At 40.0% G+C, this 17,358-nt stretch overlaps 1 protein-coding gene across 1 annotated transcript in view; it reads left to right on the plus strand.

The window, feature by feature from the left end:
- Positions 1-17,358, plus strand: part of LOC139596190 (transcription initiation factor TFIID subunit 4-like) — a 158,582-nt gene that overhangs the window by 101,327 nt on the left and 39,897 nt on the right. Inside the window, exon 14 of the mRNA XM_071440229.1 lies at positions 6,720-6,842. Coding sequence (XP_071296330.1) covers positions 6,720-6,842 — 123 coding nt within the window. The remainder of the gene's footprint in view (positions 1-6,719; positions 6,843-17,358) is intronic.

Consider the following 17,358-nt stretch of genomic DNA (forward strand, 5'->3'; position numbering starts at 1 on the left):
GAGTTTCATTTTTAATTGCACCTTCTGTTGTGGCCATCTTAGGACATGTGTAATGGTTCCGCATTTCAGGCACTCCTCAGCAGAAAAGATGTTTTTCCAGGGGGTGTAATCAGTGGCTGAGACTGATAGATACATGTTACAGAGCCATCAATTAAGACAAGTTTTTCTCAGCATATGACCCTGTTATCAGGAATTAAGCCATCCATTGCAAACAGAATTAGGAGGGATTTCCATTGATGCCTATTGGCTAGAAATCAATGCTTAAATCATTGTTTATATGATCTTGCTGTCATCAAACATTTCTGCCATTTAGCACCCTCTGTTGCCAGGTTCCTGCTCAGGGTTCACTGCTGTCCTCACCCATGAATGCTGTTGATATTTATAGCTTCTGTGGTGCTGGGAGCCTCCTCTCATTTCTCCTTAGGTGGTATTTCTGAGCTAGGTTGGGAATTTTAAGTGGATAAAATGTAGATCCTGGTGGGCTGAGTTGGCTCTGTGACTACAGAAACTTACTTTTACAACTTGGCTTCTATTCCCTTATCAAATCCTATATTGGCAGTGTTTAAACATACATGACTACTTCCTTAAGCTCTTTCTTCTTTATCTTCACAATCATCTCTGTGTCTCTGTCACTGGGTTATTTTCCTTCTAGGCCAAAGAACATCCCTGAATTCTGCCTGTAGGCACAGAACCACCTCCTTGACCTTTCTCTCTCTCATGTGATCCCACTCCCTCTTCTCCCTTTAATTTTTGAAGGTATTTATATGTAGACTAGAATTTTAGGAGTTCCAGCTGTCCTCTTACTTTCTGATCATATGGAAGGAAATTGCTCTTAGTCCTTAGCACCTACAGCTCATACCCATATTTTATCTACATTTCTGCTTTAGACAAAGCTCACTTCTCCTTGCCTGGGTTTTGCCTGACAAATAAGTGCATTCTTGGTTTTTGGAAATTACTAAATCCAGCTTTTAAGATCTAGTGTTGATACTTCACATAGACATATGGCTGTCTTCCTTGTGGCATATGGCTTGTGGCACTTCTTTCTTAAATACCTAAATGGATCATAACAAATAATGATCTACAGAAAACAAACTAAAATTCTAGAACTTCTCTGGTTAGCTGCACTTTATTAAAGTGGTAAAGTAGTGTTCTTTCTGTGTTTTTAATGCTGTGCCACCATCACAAGTCAGTGTTCAAAATAATGCTTTGTTCTTATGGTGTACTTTTCATCAAATGAGAAACCTCACATGCTAAAAATACATTTGGATTTGATAAGGAGTAAGGAACAGTATCTCATTTGTAAGCATTTTTCTTGTATAATATATTGGAATATTTGTGTTTTAGATAAATATTTTTACTTTGAAAAAAGTTAATTGTTAATGAATGTGGTTCTGAATTGAAGCATTGCTTTCTTCCCAGAGGACAGAAATTTTGATATGCTATTGATAAATATATCCATATTATTTGTGATAAAGGCAAGTTAAAGAAAGATTTTGCATCAGGAGCCCGGTATGAAAATAAGAGTGAATGAATGCAGCTGTCAAACAGTTGCATCGTGTTGGTTATGTAGTGAGTTACATTCATTTCTGGTAAATCATGTTAAATAACAGGAAATTATTTTATCAGGATGTACAGATAGTAACAGGTGCTTAATTTGTTTAAATATCCAGTAATTAGTAACTGGCTTAGTTAGAAGATAAACTGTATTGTAGAAACAGGCTGCTTTGTTAGCTTTAAAGTATAATTGATCATGTAAAGTCAGAAGTTTAGTTTTAGGGGTACTTCTAAGAGTAATTTCAGAATACTGAAGGTGGTGACATTCAATTCCTGTCATTCTTAGTGCTGAGAATTCAGAGGGGGGTACAGTGGAACCAGGTAAGCAAAGCTGGCTGCAAAATCATTCCCACTTGATACAGAGGATGTGATTCCAGAGTGCTCTGGGGAGAAGAGCCTCCACAGGCCAGGGTGTGCATCTGGTGCACAAGGTGCAGTGTCCCCTCTTTTGAACCAAAGTCAGGATATCACTTCTGTGAAAAATTATTTTGAACTGAGATTACAATTGGGGACAGTATTTTTCATGAAAAGGCAGATGATGGGTAGGAAAGAGAGTGGTGCTGGTAATCTGATGAAGGCTGTGAACAAACAGAAGTGAGTGACTTGGAAAAAAGATAAAGTTTTAATAGGAGTGTGAAGAAGCCAGTAATGGTGGGGTGTTAAAGGGTGCTCTGGAATCTTAATAAGGTCTCCTCAAATGTCTTGCTAGTAAGTATCCATAAACTGCAAAGATGTTTTCTTGTAAGCAGCTTCATGGTTAATAGTGTGCAGAGAGGCTCCCCTGCCAGCTGGAATACACTGACCTCTGCAAGCTGAAGGCCTCTGTTGGGAATCAGTATCAGGATCATAACTCTTCTGATTATTTTTAAATGTAATTTTATGATTCTCTGCTTTCAGATGGGCTTTAAAGAAAGCATAAAAAGCCACCAGTGATATTTTATAAAAGATTGTTGAGAATTTGTGCAATACAGTATTTGTCAAGTATTTTCAACACTTCGGCCTCTATGTTATTAAACATCAGGATCTTGTGATCCCACTGATGATGTGTTTGATGTATTAGAAATTTTTTGATCAGCATTCATGAAGGTTACATAGGGTTATTCTTTCCTGCTGTAGTTTACCCCAGTGTGTGCTGTTAAACCAGTATCAGAAACTGTGTTGTGTTTCTGTCTGGATCTTTTGTACCTGGCAGCATATTCCTTATTTGTATTACAGGAATGTCTGTTCAGCCCACTGGGGCTTGATGGTAAGTGAGGCACGTAGAGGAGGAGGATCCTTGTCTGGAGAGCCTATAGCAGACACAGCCAGGCTGGTGATGTGGGCAAAGAGACACAGGCAGGTGAAGAATGAAGTCTTAGCAGAATTCACCCAGTGTGGGTAGAAAAGAGCTCAGCTCCTTTGGCTCTGTCTGTTGAGCCAGCTGTCCTGTCAGGGGATGAATTGCAGGTAGTGGAAAATCTTGTGCATTTGTCAAGATTAGTACATGATATCAAGAGCCATCTTTAGTTTTTCTCAGTGATCAAAAAAGAGAGGACAAAGAACCTGAGGAATACATGAGTGCAACGCTTTCTGCTGATTCTTGAAGCTATTCCATAGTTTCTTGGTAAAACCAACTTGCAGGTTTCAAAGTGAGGGCAAGATTTATCCCACTATGGGAAATTTAGAGAAATGGCACATTTTGCTTTACAATTTACATGTGCAAAAAATCTCAACAAGAGGCACTATGTGCTGAATTCCACGTGGAAACAGCCAGGGTGTAGTGTAGTACAGGTAGCACAGAGAGCCAAGTAAGTATTAGCTTCCTGTGGGTTTGAAAATGGTGACTTTGGATAAGACACTGATACAATATTCATATAACCTTTGCATAATACCAGTTATGTATCAGACTGTATTTCTGACCTGCACCTCCCAGGAAACGAATACTTACTCCAGTGCAGAATTTCTTATTCTGCAAAGCTTGACAACTTCGTCTGAGATCACTCTGAGCCAGTTGGCCCTTGCTTAAATATTCATCAGACTTCTGATAATTGTGATAACCCTTGTAGGCTGGCAAGCAAGGCAAATTAGCAAAAAGATGATTGATCTTTTTTTATATGCAGTTTTATCTTCAACCTTTCCTGGATATATGTTATACTATAGTAATAATTCCTTCTCTAAGGTATTTGCCAGTATCTAGATTTGCACATCTATTTACAGTTGCCTTGAAGCCTCATAATTACAATACAGCTGAAATGTCCATTTTCTTTCCCTGACTACAAATAGGGATCAATGGAATTTTAAATGACTGCTCACGGGCTAGCTTCCGATCATGACCTTTGTAAATGATTAGAGCTCACCACTGCTGCTATCTACCTTGAAAGGGTAAGCGGGCAGCTCTGGCTAACTGGCATTTAATCTGGAAGAGAGCCAAAGATATTTGAGCTAAAAACCTAATATGAGTTGGCAAAGAGAAGTATGTATAGACCTTTGCACTATTATTGAGATATTTTTCTACATTTCTTTTTTTGTATTTAGGAAATTCTTTTACCCTGTAGATGAGAGATGTATTTTTAGATAATGTTATACTGAAGTTATGATAATAACTGTGCTTGCAAAATGTATGAAAGCATGAAAGTGTGAAAAATGGGGTTTCAAACTCTAAATGACTGAATTCAATTTTCTGAAGAATGCGAAAATTCAAAATGGTTTGATTTGGGAGGGATCTTTGAGATCATCTTGTTCATCCCTTGCCATGAGCAAGGGACAGGATTTCAAACTCTAATGGGGTTTCAAAACAGGGTTTCAAACTCTAAATGACTGAATTCAATTTTCTGAAGAATGTGAAAATTCAAAATGGTTTGGTTTGGAAGGGATCTTCGAGACCATCTTGTTCACCCCTTGCCATGAACAGAGACTGTTCTTTACTGTGCCAGGTTGCTCTGAGCCCTGTGCCCAGCAAGGCTGGACACAGCCTTGGACACTGCCAGGGATGGGGCAGCCACAGCTTCTCTGGGCAGCCTGTGCCAGGAGCTCAGCGCCTCCCAGGGAAGGATTTTTTCCTTGTATCTAATCCAAATCCACACTCTTTCAGTGTGAAGCCATTCCCTCATGTCCTGTCACTCCAGGCCCTTGTCCCAAGTCCCTCTCTGTCTTGCTTGTCAGCTGCCTTTAGGCACTGGAAACCCCCACTGAGGTCTCTCTGGGGGTCTTTCTCCAGGTTGAACATGGCCAGTTCCAGCTCAGTGCTCTCAGGATGCTGGGGCTGTGTTAGGTTCCAGTGTCCACATCATGGACAAAGGTGGGAGAGGTGCTGCTGCTGGTTGACAGTGGCTGAGCATGAGCCAAAGTGTGCCCAGGGGGGCAAGAGGCCAATGGCACCTGGCCTGGATCAGCAGCAGTGTGGGCAGCAGGAGCCAAAGTGTGCCCAGGGGGGCAAGAGGCCAATGGCACCTGGCCTGGATCAGCAGCAGTGTGGGCAGCAGGAGCAGGCAGCGCCTGCCCCTCTGTGCTGGGCACTGCTGAGGCCACACCTCGAGTGCTGTGCCCAGCTCTGGGCCCTCACTTGCTGCCTCCAGCTCCTGGGTGCTGCCCTCCAGGGCTCTCTGGGTCACCTCCCCTGGCTCTGGGGCCCTGGCACCATCCCCTGGAGCTGGAAACACTCCCTGTCACCAAAGCTGGTCAGGCACAAGTGTCTTGGCTGCCAAATGAATTCATCTGAGAGCTGCTCTGAAAAGAGGCATGAGGTGGATCTGCTTTTTCTGGACAGAGGTGGATGGAGAAAAGACATTTCACACTGGCACTTTTTTTCTTAAACCTCCTTTTCTTTTAGCATTGGTTGAGATAGTTCAGGCCCTGCTTTTATGTGCAGATCATGTGTAGGTAATGGCTGAGACAGTTCTATCTCTGCTTGTCAGTTCAGTTTCATTTTAATGAGGAATTGTGCCTGTATCATTCAGTGCTTTTATTACCACCCATGAACTTCTCGAGGTGTTGTTCTGTGCACTGCTGCTGAAGTGGGAACAAGAATGACATCAGTGGGATTAGACAGGAAACACCTCTCAGTTTATTGATAGATTTTGCAAACCCAAAGTTTTGACATGAATAAGAATTATTGCTAAGAGATATGAATGCTTTTGTCTAATTAAGATAATATACTGTGTTGCCTAATCAATTATTCTTGTGTGGTATTGATCAGAATATTTATTAAAATATTAGTTTCTTGGGAATATGACACTTATCATTAACACTCTGAAAGAATTACACAGTTTATAGTGAATATGCAATTTTGTCTCTCTGCTGGCCAGAGCACTTTCTCCTATTTTCTGTAATGTGCTATATTGTTACATAATGCAGCTGGCAGCTGCTTCAAACTGTTCAAATGTATTCTTACCTAAAGCCTAAGCCCAGAAAGCACTTGGAAAGTCAGTTTCTAAAGGTTTTGTGTCAGCATTACTTTGGCTAGCATTTAGATAGAGATATCTTATTAATCTAGATTTTTTAAATAAAATATCAGATATGTTTTACATTCAAAATAAATATAAGATAAAAAATCAATTATTTAAAATTTGGATTGGTATTTCAATTCAAATTGGGTTGGTGGTGCCAGAAGAGTGACAGGGAGATGGAAAATCAGGCAGGGGGGTTCATGTGTCCTAAACCAAGGGCTGGGTGGTGGAACCACACTGGGATGGAGACTCAGTCCTGGTTGTCAGGGCTGGGGAAGTTTCTAGCTTATAACTCAGCCCAGCTCAGCACTCCCTTCCCAAAAAAAGAGGATTTTCCTGCCTGGCCATTCTTCCTGCCATTGGAAAATCCTCCAGAAGTGCAGTGCAGGATGGACTGGGAGAGGTGTTGGTTAGAACACCATTCTTCATGATATTCTTCATATCAGTCATAAACTGACTGGAGATGTGTAGTTAGTATGCAGTACTTGGTAGGGCAGCTTTTAATGAAAAGGACAGTGGTTTTGGAAAGAGTTGAGATATTTGGAAGCAGAAATCCTGTGAAAAGTCACAAGAACTTCAGTACCTTCATCATTGCTCCATGGCCAGGCTGCTGGAATCGAGCAGCAAAATGCTCTCAGGGGTTGCTCACATGTGACTTCACCTCATGCTTGCAGGTCTGAAGATAACCTTTAGATAAGGCAAGAGAACCCAACTAAAGAGATTTCTTTCCCTGTGTGGCAGATGCAGCAGCAGGAGCTGGCCCAGATGAGGCAGAGGGATGCCAACCTGACGGCGCTGGCAGCCATCGGCCCCCGCAAGAAACGGAAGCTGGATGCTCCTGGCCTGCTCACCATAGGAGGAGAGGTAAGTGTGCACTCAGAGCAAGGAAATCACTCCTGCAGAGCCTCCCAGGAGCAGCTGGGGCTGCTGCTGCTGCTGCTGGCAGGGAATGTGTCATTTGGAAATGCACATCAGCACGGGAGCCCAGCTTGGCTTGCCACAGTGAAAATGGCATCTCCTTGTAGTTGTATTTTCAAGTGTGAACTCTGAGCAGGTCATTAAAGAATGTTTCTTAAATAGTTAAATGTGAAGTGTAGGTCTTGAACTGTTCACTGCCTTTATATCTGTTTTCTCCTCTGCATAATCTGGAAAAACCCAAAAAGAGTAGGGAATGAAGAAGTACCTGAAAAAACAATTGTAGGCTTGCTTACAGTTTGAACCAAGAGCTTGTAGTAACACCAGTGTGGGTTTGTGATAAATATATGTCCAAGGTGAATGTCAAGGTGTCCCCCACCACTGCAAAGATGAGTTTATAACCATGCTAAATTGTAATTTCCATAACAATACTGTGCTCTAGAAATAGGATTGAGTTCATTAGCATGATTCTCCTGATATTTAAGTGAAGTAGCCGTGCTACACAATAAATGCCAAATTGTCCAAAGCCTGATCTATATTAAGCAAGGTGGGGAGCCAGGGTGATGTGGTGGCAGTGCTGTGGGTGGCTCTGTCAGGGCACTGTGTTGTTTGGTACAGATACACTTGGGCTGCTTCTCCTTCTGCTGAGTCTGCCCACGCAGTGGAGTCAGAGGAATTCTCCCTATTACATGCCTGTTCTGAGGAAAATGCAAACATTTTGTTTTGAATAGCTAAACTAACAGTTTTGGCTCAGACATTTGACTGTCTAAATGCCAGGCATTTCCAAAGGCCTTTTTGTTTCCCATTTTGGATAGCTTTTATCTGACTTCTCTCTCTTTTCGTGTGCTAAGATTAGTGCTAGGGAATTAGCTGAGCTGGGAGCAGAAGTGGATCCTGTTTATACTCTAAAATTGACTTAGGACTTCAGATACGTAGGAGGTGCTCCCGTTTCTGTAAAATTTGTTTCAGACTGAGGGAGTTTCTCAGGTTTTGTGTTGTCATGTTGTTATCCCCTTCCTTTCAGCCTCCCTCCTTTATCTTACATTCAGTCAAGGATTCTGTTCTCCCCTGCATGCACCTGTAACAAATCTCACAGCAACAGGCCCAAAGGAGCTTTCATTAGAAGCTTGACTGGGTGGTCATAGCTTTGGCTTTCCCTCATTTAAAAATAATTTGAACCTTCTAATAATATGTGGATCCCTTTGGATTTTTAACACTTCACCAAAAGAATATTTTATCCTAAGGAACAGAATTTAATTTAAATGTAGACAATTAAATTTTTTTGTCTATTGTCCCTTTTAAAAATATTCTTTTGTAAATATTAATAATTTGATGAACAAAATTGTGGTCACCTTCAGTGAGTGAAGCATTTTAATCAGAGCTCTGTATCTGAATGGATTATGATGAACAGCTTCCCTCTCTCTCTAGAAGCTCCTTGTTCTCTTGCTGCAGTGCTTCAAGGAAAAATAAAGGTCTGGGGCAAATTCCAAAGGCTTCTGGTTGTTTTTGCTTCCTTTTGCTGCTCTCCTAGCCCAAATTTTGCTGAACAACTCCATTGTTCCATTGGCAAAGTCTCCTTGAAGTTTTTGCCGATCCATGGATTTCCTGGAGCCATGAGCCGTGTGCCAGTTGAGATGGAGCTGCTCCCATGCCTCTCCTCCTAGCTTCAAACCATCCTGGCCAGCTGATAGAGATGGCTGGCTGCAAGCTGATTTCAAGGTCTTGGAAGCTGGATCTGCATTATTCAATGTCTTTTGTAGGGAATAGGACCTAAAGTGCTGCAGAAGCTGTGTCACACAGCTTGGCTCCTAGAAACTCCCTTTCTGCTGTTCTGCTGAGCTTATTAGGGGCTGCTATGCAGAAATAAACTCAACTCCTCCAAAATGTTTCCCTGTAAAAAGGTACTGGAAATCTGTATTATTTGTCTAAGAGTGTCTGATCTCTCTTCTTTGGGTTTCTGGAAGTTATAAGCATCATTAGGATTCTGTGTTCTATGGTACCAACACCCCCTGAGCCCAATTCCACCTTCAAATATCCAACCTCCTCTATGGTCTAGGACACTCTGATTTCTCCCAGCAATTTCTAAGCTGCTTAAAGCCCTTGCTGCTGATAATCTCTGCTTGCAAGGTCTGATTTGGCTAGAGCTTTTTTGGACTGCTCTTTTTTTGGTCAAAATACAGTTTTTGCATTGAAGTTGCTTGTCTCCTCCTCATTAATATTTTTGAATTACATGTCTGCTTTTGTTGCAGCTGGGACCCTGCATGTTTACTGATCCAAAGAGATGTCACTTACAAATCATCCCACCCTGGCATGTTCCTTTATTTTCCCTTTTCTGAACTAACTCTTGTTTGACACTTTACTTAGTTGCACTCAGTGAGCAGTGCTGGATTGCAGTCCAGCCTCTTGGTTTAACAGAAGTACTAAGAATTTATTTTTGGAAATTGGATCTTTTTAGTAACACCCTTTTCATCTGAGCAGGAGGCTAATTTAGGAGTAGTGATGGATATTCTACTTAAGACAAGAAGTTCATAGAAAAGATTAGCATTTCTGTTATTTAAGTACTGGTTTTTAGCTAGAGAGAAACAATTCTTCTACAGCTTTTGGAAATGTGAAAAAGCTTGTGTTAATAACTGTAAGTATTTTCTACCAGCACTTTGTTTGAGAGTATTTTCTTTAAACTTTGTTCTCTGTCTCACATTGCCAGAGCTCATTTGGACTTCTTTGCTTCTTTTCAAGCCATAGCTAAATAGACCTTTTTTTTTTTTTTGGATGACAAGATTATTATAAATTATCAAGACCAGGCCCATTATTGCTGGACTAGTACAGCTAATTTTTTTCTACCACTTTTACCTGGGGACATGGAAAATCAGCAGCTTTAGAGTGAGGTTATTTTTACATGTTTTTTTCTGTTTTTTTTTTTAATTTGTTTCTATGTGCAACCATATTAAAAATGCCTTTCCAAAACATGGGAACCATATTTTGTAAAACAGTGGATGAGCAGGGGCTTGATGTTCCCAAAAAACACTGCTGCCAAGTGAGTGACTGGTTTCAGACCACAAATACAGAGTGGGCTCATGGCACTGTCCCATCCCAATCCCTGCATTCCTGCCCTTCCTTCCCTTGGCTCTGGCAGCCTGGGCTGACCCACCTCCAGTTGAGAAACAGGAGCAGCACTGATGTAACAACACTAAAAAGTGAAGAGTTCCTGCTTGCTTGTTGAGGTAGTTTGGCCTAGAGCCCAGTGAACACTGGAAAAGGAACTTAGAGGCAGCCAGAGACAGCAAATGTGAGATCACCTGCGCTTCATTCGCTGCCTTTTCAGTGCCTGTTTTACATGATCTGCTAGAAACACAGCTGCCTCTGTGGCAGCCAGCAGCTCATCAGAAATTCAGCCTGCTTATCATTATCATGTGCTTTAGATCAAGAGTGAAGGAGAGGTAAAGAGAAGAGAGATACCTTTGGAAAGATTCAGCTTCTGTGCCTGGCAGAGGTGAAAATACTGCATTTGTGGAATTTTTTAGGGGCTTTCCATTTCTTTAGTAATACTAGACAAAAATTACTGGGAAATATCTTCTCAAGTCACAGCTTTTTGGAATTCAGCCTGCTTATTATTATTATTATTATTATTATTATTATTATTATTATTATTATATCAGTGTGATTATCAAGGTAGGTATCTAAGGATCCTGGCCCACATTATGTGCTTAGCAGCTCTGTGGTCCTGTGATGCTCAGCAGTGGGTGACACAAACAGGTTACAACATTCAGGACAGCAAGCTCTGAAGTTCTTCACTTAGCATCCCTAAGCACCTTTAATGTCAGATTAAACATAAGGTTTGGGTTGCTTTTTTTTACCTTAGTTGCTTTTTGATTGATTTTGAATCTATTCAGTTAACACTTCCAGTGTTTGGTTTTTTTTTTCTTGAATTATAAGGCTTCTAAGAGTTAGAATTAAAATTTTGGTTTGTTTATGAAATAGATATTTTCATGTAATTGTAAGAATTGGAGCTATAAAAAAAGGATTAGCCATTGCAAGACTAGGTCAGGTGGCTTTACAAGCTAAATATTTGAGTACTGCTAAGGTGGCATGAATGCAGAATTTTCATACTTTCAAGTCCCTCATTTCTTATTATGGAATTAAAGTGTGGAGGTTAAATACAAGTATTTTTCTGTATTTAATAATAATAATTAAATTATTTGGCTTTTCATCAAGACCTATGGCTAGTATCCCAAAATACATAAATACAGAGTATATGTTTGAAATATCTGAGGGTATAATTTGTTTAAATATCAAGTGAAAGCCCTCTCCTGGTACTTGCTGGCACAGATGGTTTTTGAATACTGAGCTTCCAAAGGCTGCTTCAGGGCTAGTTCAGTGAATCACTGCTTATTGAAGACAGTCATTTTAGGGATAAGAAAAAGCCCTGTTCCTCACACAGCAGCAGAGCAGTCATCTTAAGAATATTCTGCAAACTATCCCAAACACCATCTTTCAAAATGTGCAGGACCATATGTTGGGCCAGTGCTCAAGGGAGATCTGATACCCTGGCTGTTTTCTCATCCACTATATTCCAGCCATTCTAAAAGTCAAGAAAGATAATGTTCCTGCAGATGTGGAAAGTCCCACAACTAACAGTTAAAACAGAGATGTTTTGTGGAGAGAAAAGCTAATTACTGAAGTGATTGCAAGGTGTATTTTGGGTACGAGGCACCACATTTTTTCATTTAATTAATCTTTCAGATGGTATAATTTGAGTATTTTAAAGCTGTTTTCATGTTTAGGTTATGTACAAAACATGATGAAGATTCTGGTTTAAGACACTGAAATGTGTGTTGTACCAGAGGCAGACATAGAGAAAGTTCCTTGATGGTACTGTCTGTTAGGTCTTTACACTTTAGGAACTCCTGATTTCTGAGTGGAAATGTAAGGATGGATTCAGGATTTTGTGGGAAACACTTGGGTATGTGCTGGAGTTGGAAAAAAGTACTTTTGACTGCAGTCTCTTTGTGGTTCTGCAGTACTGAATGTGATTCATTTCACCATTTCAGCTGACATTCTCACCTCATGCTGGATTATCCATGGACATTTCAGCAACACCTGCAATTATCCCTCAAAGCCATTGTCAATATTTTAACAATATTAAGAAGAAATTAGGATACTAGGTAATTTTCTCTTTGGAATGGGTTAGACATGAGCTGTCTCTTGGAAAACCTGGCCTTGTTTCCTTCCTCTCTTGCCCTTTTAAGCCATAAGGGATGTGTGGTGTGTCCTGCAGAAGTCTCTGTTACAGGAGGGCTGTGCCTTGGCTCTGTCCCAAGTTTATACTTAGTGAATATCACCCACTTCAGAAGGTCATGGATCAGCCAAGATGTGAGCCATAACTGCTCCTGACAGACCCAAAGAACTAGAACCAAGGAATAGTCTTTAATTTTGGGGAAAAACACCAATCATCAGCACTGAGGTTCTTTGGGCAAATCCTTAGGCTGTTCTTTCTGGAGCTAAAGTTTATTTTATGGCATCCACTTACAAAGGTCCTTGGAACAATTTGTTCAACAACTCAGGTTTCAGCTTGGTCATCCTACTGTAGGGCTGGCTCTTGATAAATTACTTTTTGTTTAAAGTGGTCAGATATGTTTAGAAAGCACTGGAATCTAAATCACTTTGCACTGTTAAGCTTGAGTTATATGGAAGAGATACAATGGAGCAGAACACCTTTTGCAAGCATTTATGGATCAAGAAGTTAAAGTTTGCTTTTTGTGCTTTTTATGCCTGTAGACTAAGAGCAGAACAGGAGGAAATTTTATGATTTGTTGTATCATTACCTTTTCAAGCACTCTTTGCTGCATGTCTCATTGACATGATAGAATGCAGTGTTCTCTCAGACCTGTTTTGGTGCAGGATGTCACTGCTGCTGACAGTTATGATTTCATTTGAGGTATCCCAAAACTATCACTTAAATTTATGGGTTTGAATTTTCAAGGAGAGAGAAGAAAAGAGTCTGTCCTTACATTTTTTTAAATGGAATTACATGCATACTACTTTATGAATCTTTTCAAATCTCAAGTTTGGCTTCAACTTCTCTTTTACTTCTGTTTTATTTTACTTCCTGTTTTCAAACTTAAATCAGTATTAAAATAGTTCACCATAAACGTGTTGATATCTATTTCAAAAGCACTATTTGGAAGCACTCTATACATGATATCCTAATTAGTAATTGCACCTTTTTCCTTATTCTTAAATGAATGAGACTTCAGTTTAAAAATCAATTGCCCCAGTGATGAGTTTTCATTTTTAAAAATTTCATTCAAACTGTGTTTTAGCCCATGATATCACAAACTGGTTCTTTTTTAGACTTCTGGGTTTATTTTGTGAAACAAAACTTCCAGCATTACTCTAAAGCTTCTTACAGACTTAGCAGTGAAACCAGGAAGACATTGGAGATGATGGATAATGCATGTTTACACTGATGATTAATAATTGTGACTGGGAGTGAATGTGTAGAAATACATTTCTGTGCCTGCTGCAAACAGGCAGGAATACAGGCAGTGAGGCAGGAGAACATTTTTGCATGGATCTCAGTTCACAGGAGGAAAAAGCCAGGCAGCAATGCAAGAAAATAGCAAGTGGGCTCTGTGCCAGGAAAAACATTCTTTTTTACTAGTAGAACAGGTTTGCATGCTGTGTGTATGCCTTTGATCTATGGAACACAAAATATTCTGACAGAGGTTCAGTGATATTAATAATTTTTCCTTATTGGCCAAGACAAATTTGATTTTTACTTCCTTTGGAGATGGAAGTTGGTCCCACCTGACTGCATGATGTTGATGTAGCATACAGGAGGAGCCCATAAGAGCATTTTTTTCTCTGCTTCTCAAAGATTTCTACTGCATTCTTACTGAAATAGTTTTTTGTTCTCTTTTTTTATTAATAGAAATAGAAATCCTCCTCCTTGGTTATAAAAAAAATTACTACATTTTTAAAGAGAAAATTGTATCAAGATGGTAATAATAAATACAATTGTTATATTTATGGATACCTTGTAAATACAGTGTGCAGCTTATTAACATGGAAAATGAGAACTTGGCACAAAGATGTCTGAGTTGCTAAGAGTTCATCCATTATTTGTCAATCCCTATGGAGCTCTACTGCTCTTCCTGTGTTTTTCTTGCAAAAATGTACCTTGAGGATGTGTAGGGACAGAGGGTAGATGAGTTTGCATTTTTGGGGTTTTTTGGAGTTAGTTTTGATTTGAGTTTTTCTGTATTTTCAGTTGTTTTCTCTCTGTTTTCCTGATTTTCAGACACTGAAGGATAGAATCTATTTTGCAATCTCTTTTTCTGATGCTTATAGCTACAGATTTTTTCCTTCTTCTGGCTAAGTAAAACTGCTAAGACAAAGAGAAAGCATGGAAGGTCTAGCAGAGGGTTTGCCCCTTGATTTAGAAGGTGAGGCCCAAGGTGCTGTGACAATTTTAGATGTCAGTGAAAATAATTTTTAAAACCTGACCAGAGAATTTTCAAGGTGTAACTTTTCAACCTGTACATGGAAAGATTCATAGCTGTATCTTAAGGTGGCAATGTTTCCCATTGAAGTCATTCTTCCCTAGAGCAGTCAAATGAATCATCAAATAGATTAATTTCCTTCTGCTTCAGTCCTATTCAGTGCTAGGTAAATTTTGTGGGATAATCTTTTTCCTCTTTGTCTAAAATATTTTTTACTGAAGTTTAGGTTTGGAGAAAGCCTGAGGAACTTAAAATGTATTAAGATGCACATTTTTTTATTTTATAGCAATGGCCATGCCTCCCTCTGCAGTGGCACTGTGCATTTTGTACAGCTGAATGTGGTCTGTTGATAAAAAACTATGAGTTCTTAAATTAAAAAGAAAACAAAACAAAAGCCTGACAGATAAACATTTAATTCAGAACTTGCTCTCTTATTATGTGTTCAAAAAATTATCCCTTCATTTTCAGTTGTCTGATTGAAAACAAGCTTAGTGTGTAAGAAAAAGAAATGAAAAGAGGCCTTTCATGGTTTCCCTTTACCATGTGCAAGTCTTCCAAGATGTTGCTGTAAGTCAGAATGTTTTTATGAGTGTTTAATATGTGCATCTCATATGTATATCTGGCACAAAATTTGAAGGCAGGTCCCTATTACAGGCTTCATAAGCGATGTCATCATGAAATGACACAATATCAGCAGTTTGTGGTGCAGGCAAATTTATTTTGACCAACTTTGCTGTTCAAGGAACATGATACATTTTAATCCCTGTGATCTGTTCTAAATTCTAAGAGTATTTTCAGCAAATACTTGTTTCATTTGGAAAGGAATGCTCACCTTTCTTTTTCCCATGTTGACCAGTCTCCTACTGCCTGCACTCCTCCTTCAGAATTTGGCTGAAATTTGCCAACAATAAAATTCAAAGGTGGAGCTCAAATATTTAAATTTTGAGCTGAAACCAGCTTTTCAGCTTTGTTAAGAACTGTTCACAGCTAGTGGAACAGTGTGCTTTGCACATCCTTCCTTTGCAGGAGTGATGGCAAAGTGGGTCCTGTTTGGCCACATTCATGAGAAGTTGAGCGTTGGAGCTCCAAACCTGCAAGGACATGTGCACATGCTTAACTTTAGCAGAGTGGAGAGTTTGTTTGAAGTCAGTAATGTGCCTCGTGTAGAACATTAATTACCTGCAATAAGCTTTTGTTGGAGCACTGTGTTCCTGTCAATCTCCCTGTGCTTCCCACTGCATGAGCTCGGCTTTGCTAATCCCTGACTGGTTCTGCTGGAGGAAAACACTTTATTTTCACTATTTCCTTCTATAGTAAAACCAGGGGTTTCTGTCTAGAAATTGTCATATTGCATGCTTTTGGAAACTCTCATGCTTATTTGACCATGGAAGTCTTTGGGGCTAATCAGTGTGTGTTAAATGCAGGTTTATGAAGTTTCCCAATGTGTCTTGGGTATTACAGGCAGCATTTTGCTTTCAAAGAAACAATACAGTAAAAACAGCTAATAGTGGGATCTTCATCTTGGTGTTCCTTTTGTTACATACTCTGTTCTAGTGAATGACTAGGAAAAAAGGGGGGTTTTGTTTTTGTTTTGCCTGGAGTCAAACAGGAGCATGCTGGTTAAAGGGATTCTGTGGGGGCTGGAGAGAGCCTGAGGGAACTCAGAGAGACATCTACCACCAGCAGCTTGTCTGTTCTAGCTAATTATAGCTGGGGTACTGTTTACTTTAGTGGTGTACTCCTTATTTATTAGTTACTTGGTTACTGCTTGCCTTCAAGTTACAGGCTGGCAGCCAGTTCCTGCAGGGGAGGTGCAATAGGGAGGGAAGGGCATCAGGCAGAACTGCAGCTCCCCGACCTTGGCAACATTTCTGAGGCTGCTGCAGTTTGGGATTTTTTTAATGCTGGCAACCAGAGAGATGGTCAAAAAGAGTAGCAGAGAAGTTAAAAAATAGTGACAACTTAAGGAAATGTTTTACCATCTAGAAGGACTGTGGCTATAAAATGATCATGAGTGTCTCCGTGACTTGTAAGTCAGACTTGGGTTTTTCCCTACTTCTCCTCCTGTCTTTGGAGAAAAATCTGACTTTTTTGGCCTATGTGAAGTTAAAATGATTTGCATAAAATTCCAGTCTTCATAGCTTTTTAACCAGTGTGAGTCTGTGGGATTCTGCACGGGGTAGTTTTGCTAACGAGTTACAGATCACTTTTCCAAGCATGACTGAAAATACACACAGACATTTCAGAGTGTTAACTAAACCAAGGTAAATTATTACAAAACTTGGGTATGGAAACCATGGGCCACATAGGGAGTCAGACCTCTGGACTGTTGAAGCACTTTGGGAATTCTTACCCTACCTCAGCCTCCAACGTTCCTGATGAGCTTTGAGCTGGCCTGAGGATGAGGTGTCTGAAGGAGGTAATGCAGTGGACCTATTTTCACTGGCTTGGTTATTTTGTTTATAGTATTCTTGGTTTAATAATTATCTCAGCAAACAAAAGGGCAAAGAGCAGCAGTGTTGTATGGGAAGGCAAATGAGGAGAATGATGAGGTTTTCTGCAGCTGTGTTTGAGAAAGTAGAAAGTATCATAAAAAGTGATTTCTGTGCTGTAGCAGCATGAAAATAGTGTTGGTCCATGCTATAGTTTAATCAAGAGAGGGGATAATTCTCCAGTCTTTTTGAGCATGACACTCTCTTGCAAAGAGCTCCTAACAAGAGCTGAACTTCTTGATGAGCATGGTGCACCAATTACTGAGCAATTTAGAGGAAGCTCTGCCAGGAGAATGAGCAAAAAGTTCCATTAAAAAAGGCAAAGTTCCTATCTGCAAAGGAGAAGGAGGAATACAAGGAGCACAACAGGTTAAACAGCCTTGGCCAAAGAAGTGAGTACCCCTAGGCAGAGCAGCATCTCTAATCAGTGGTAGTGGTATGAGCTCTGAGGGGAGGGAAGTTCAGCCTGGT

The sequence above is a fragment of the Agelaius tricolor genome, unplaced genomic scaffold, assembly GCF_023055355.1.
Source record: "Agelaius tricolor isolate 1412-34295 unplaced genomic scaffold, bAgeTri1.0.p SCAF_15, whole genome shotgun sequence".
Taxonomy (NCBI): Eukaryota; Metazoa; Chordata; class Aves; order Passeriformes; family Icteridae; genus Agelaius; species Agelaius tricolor.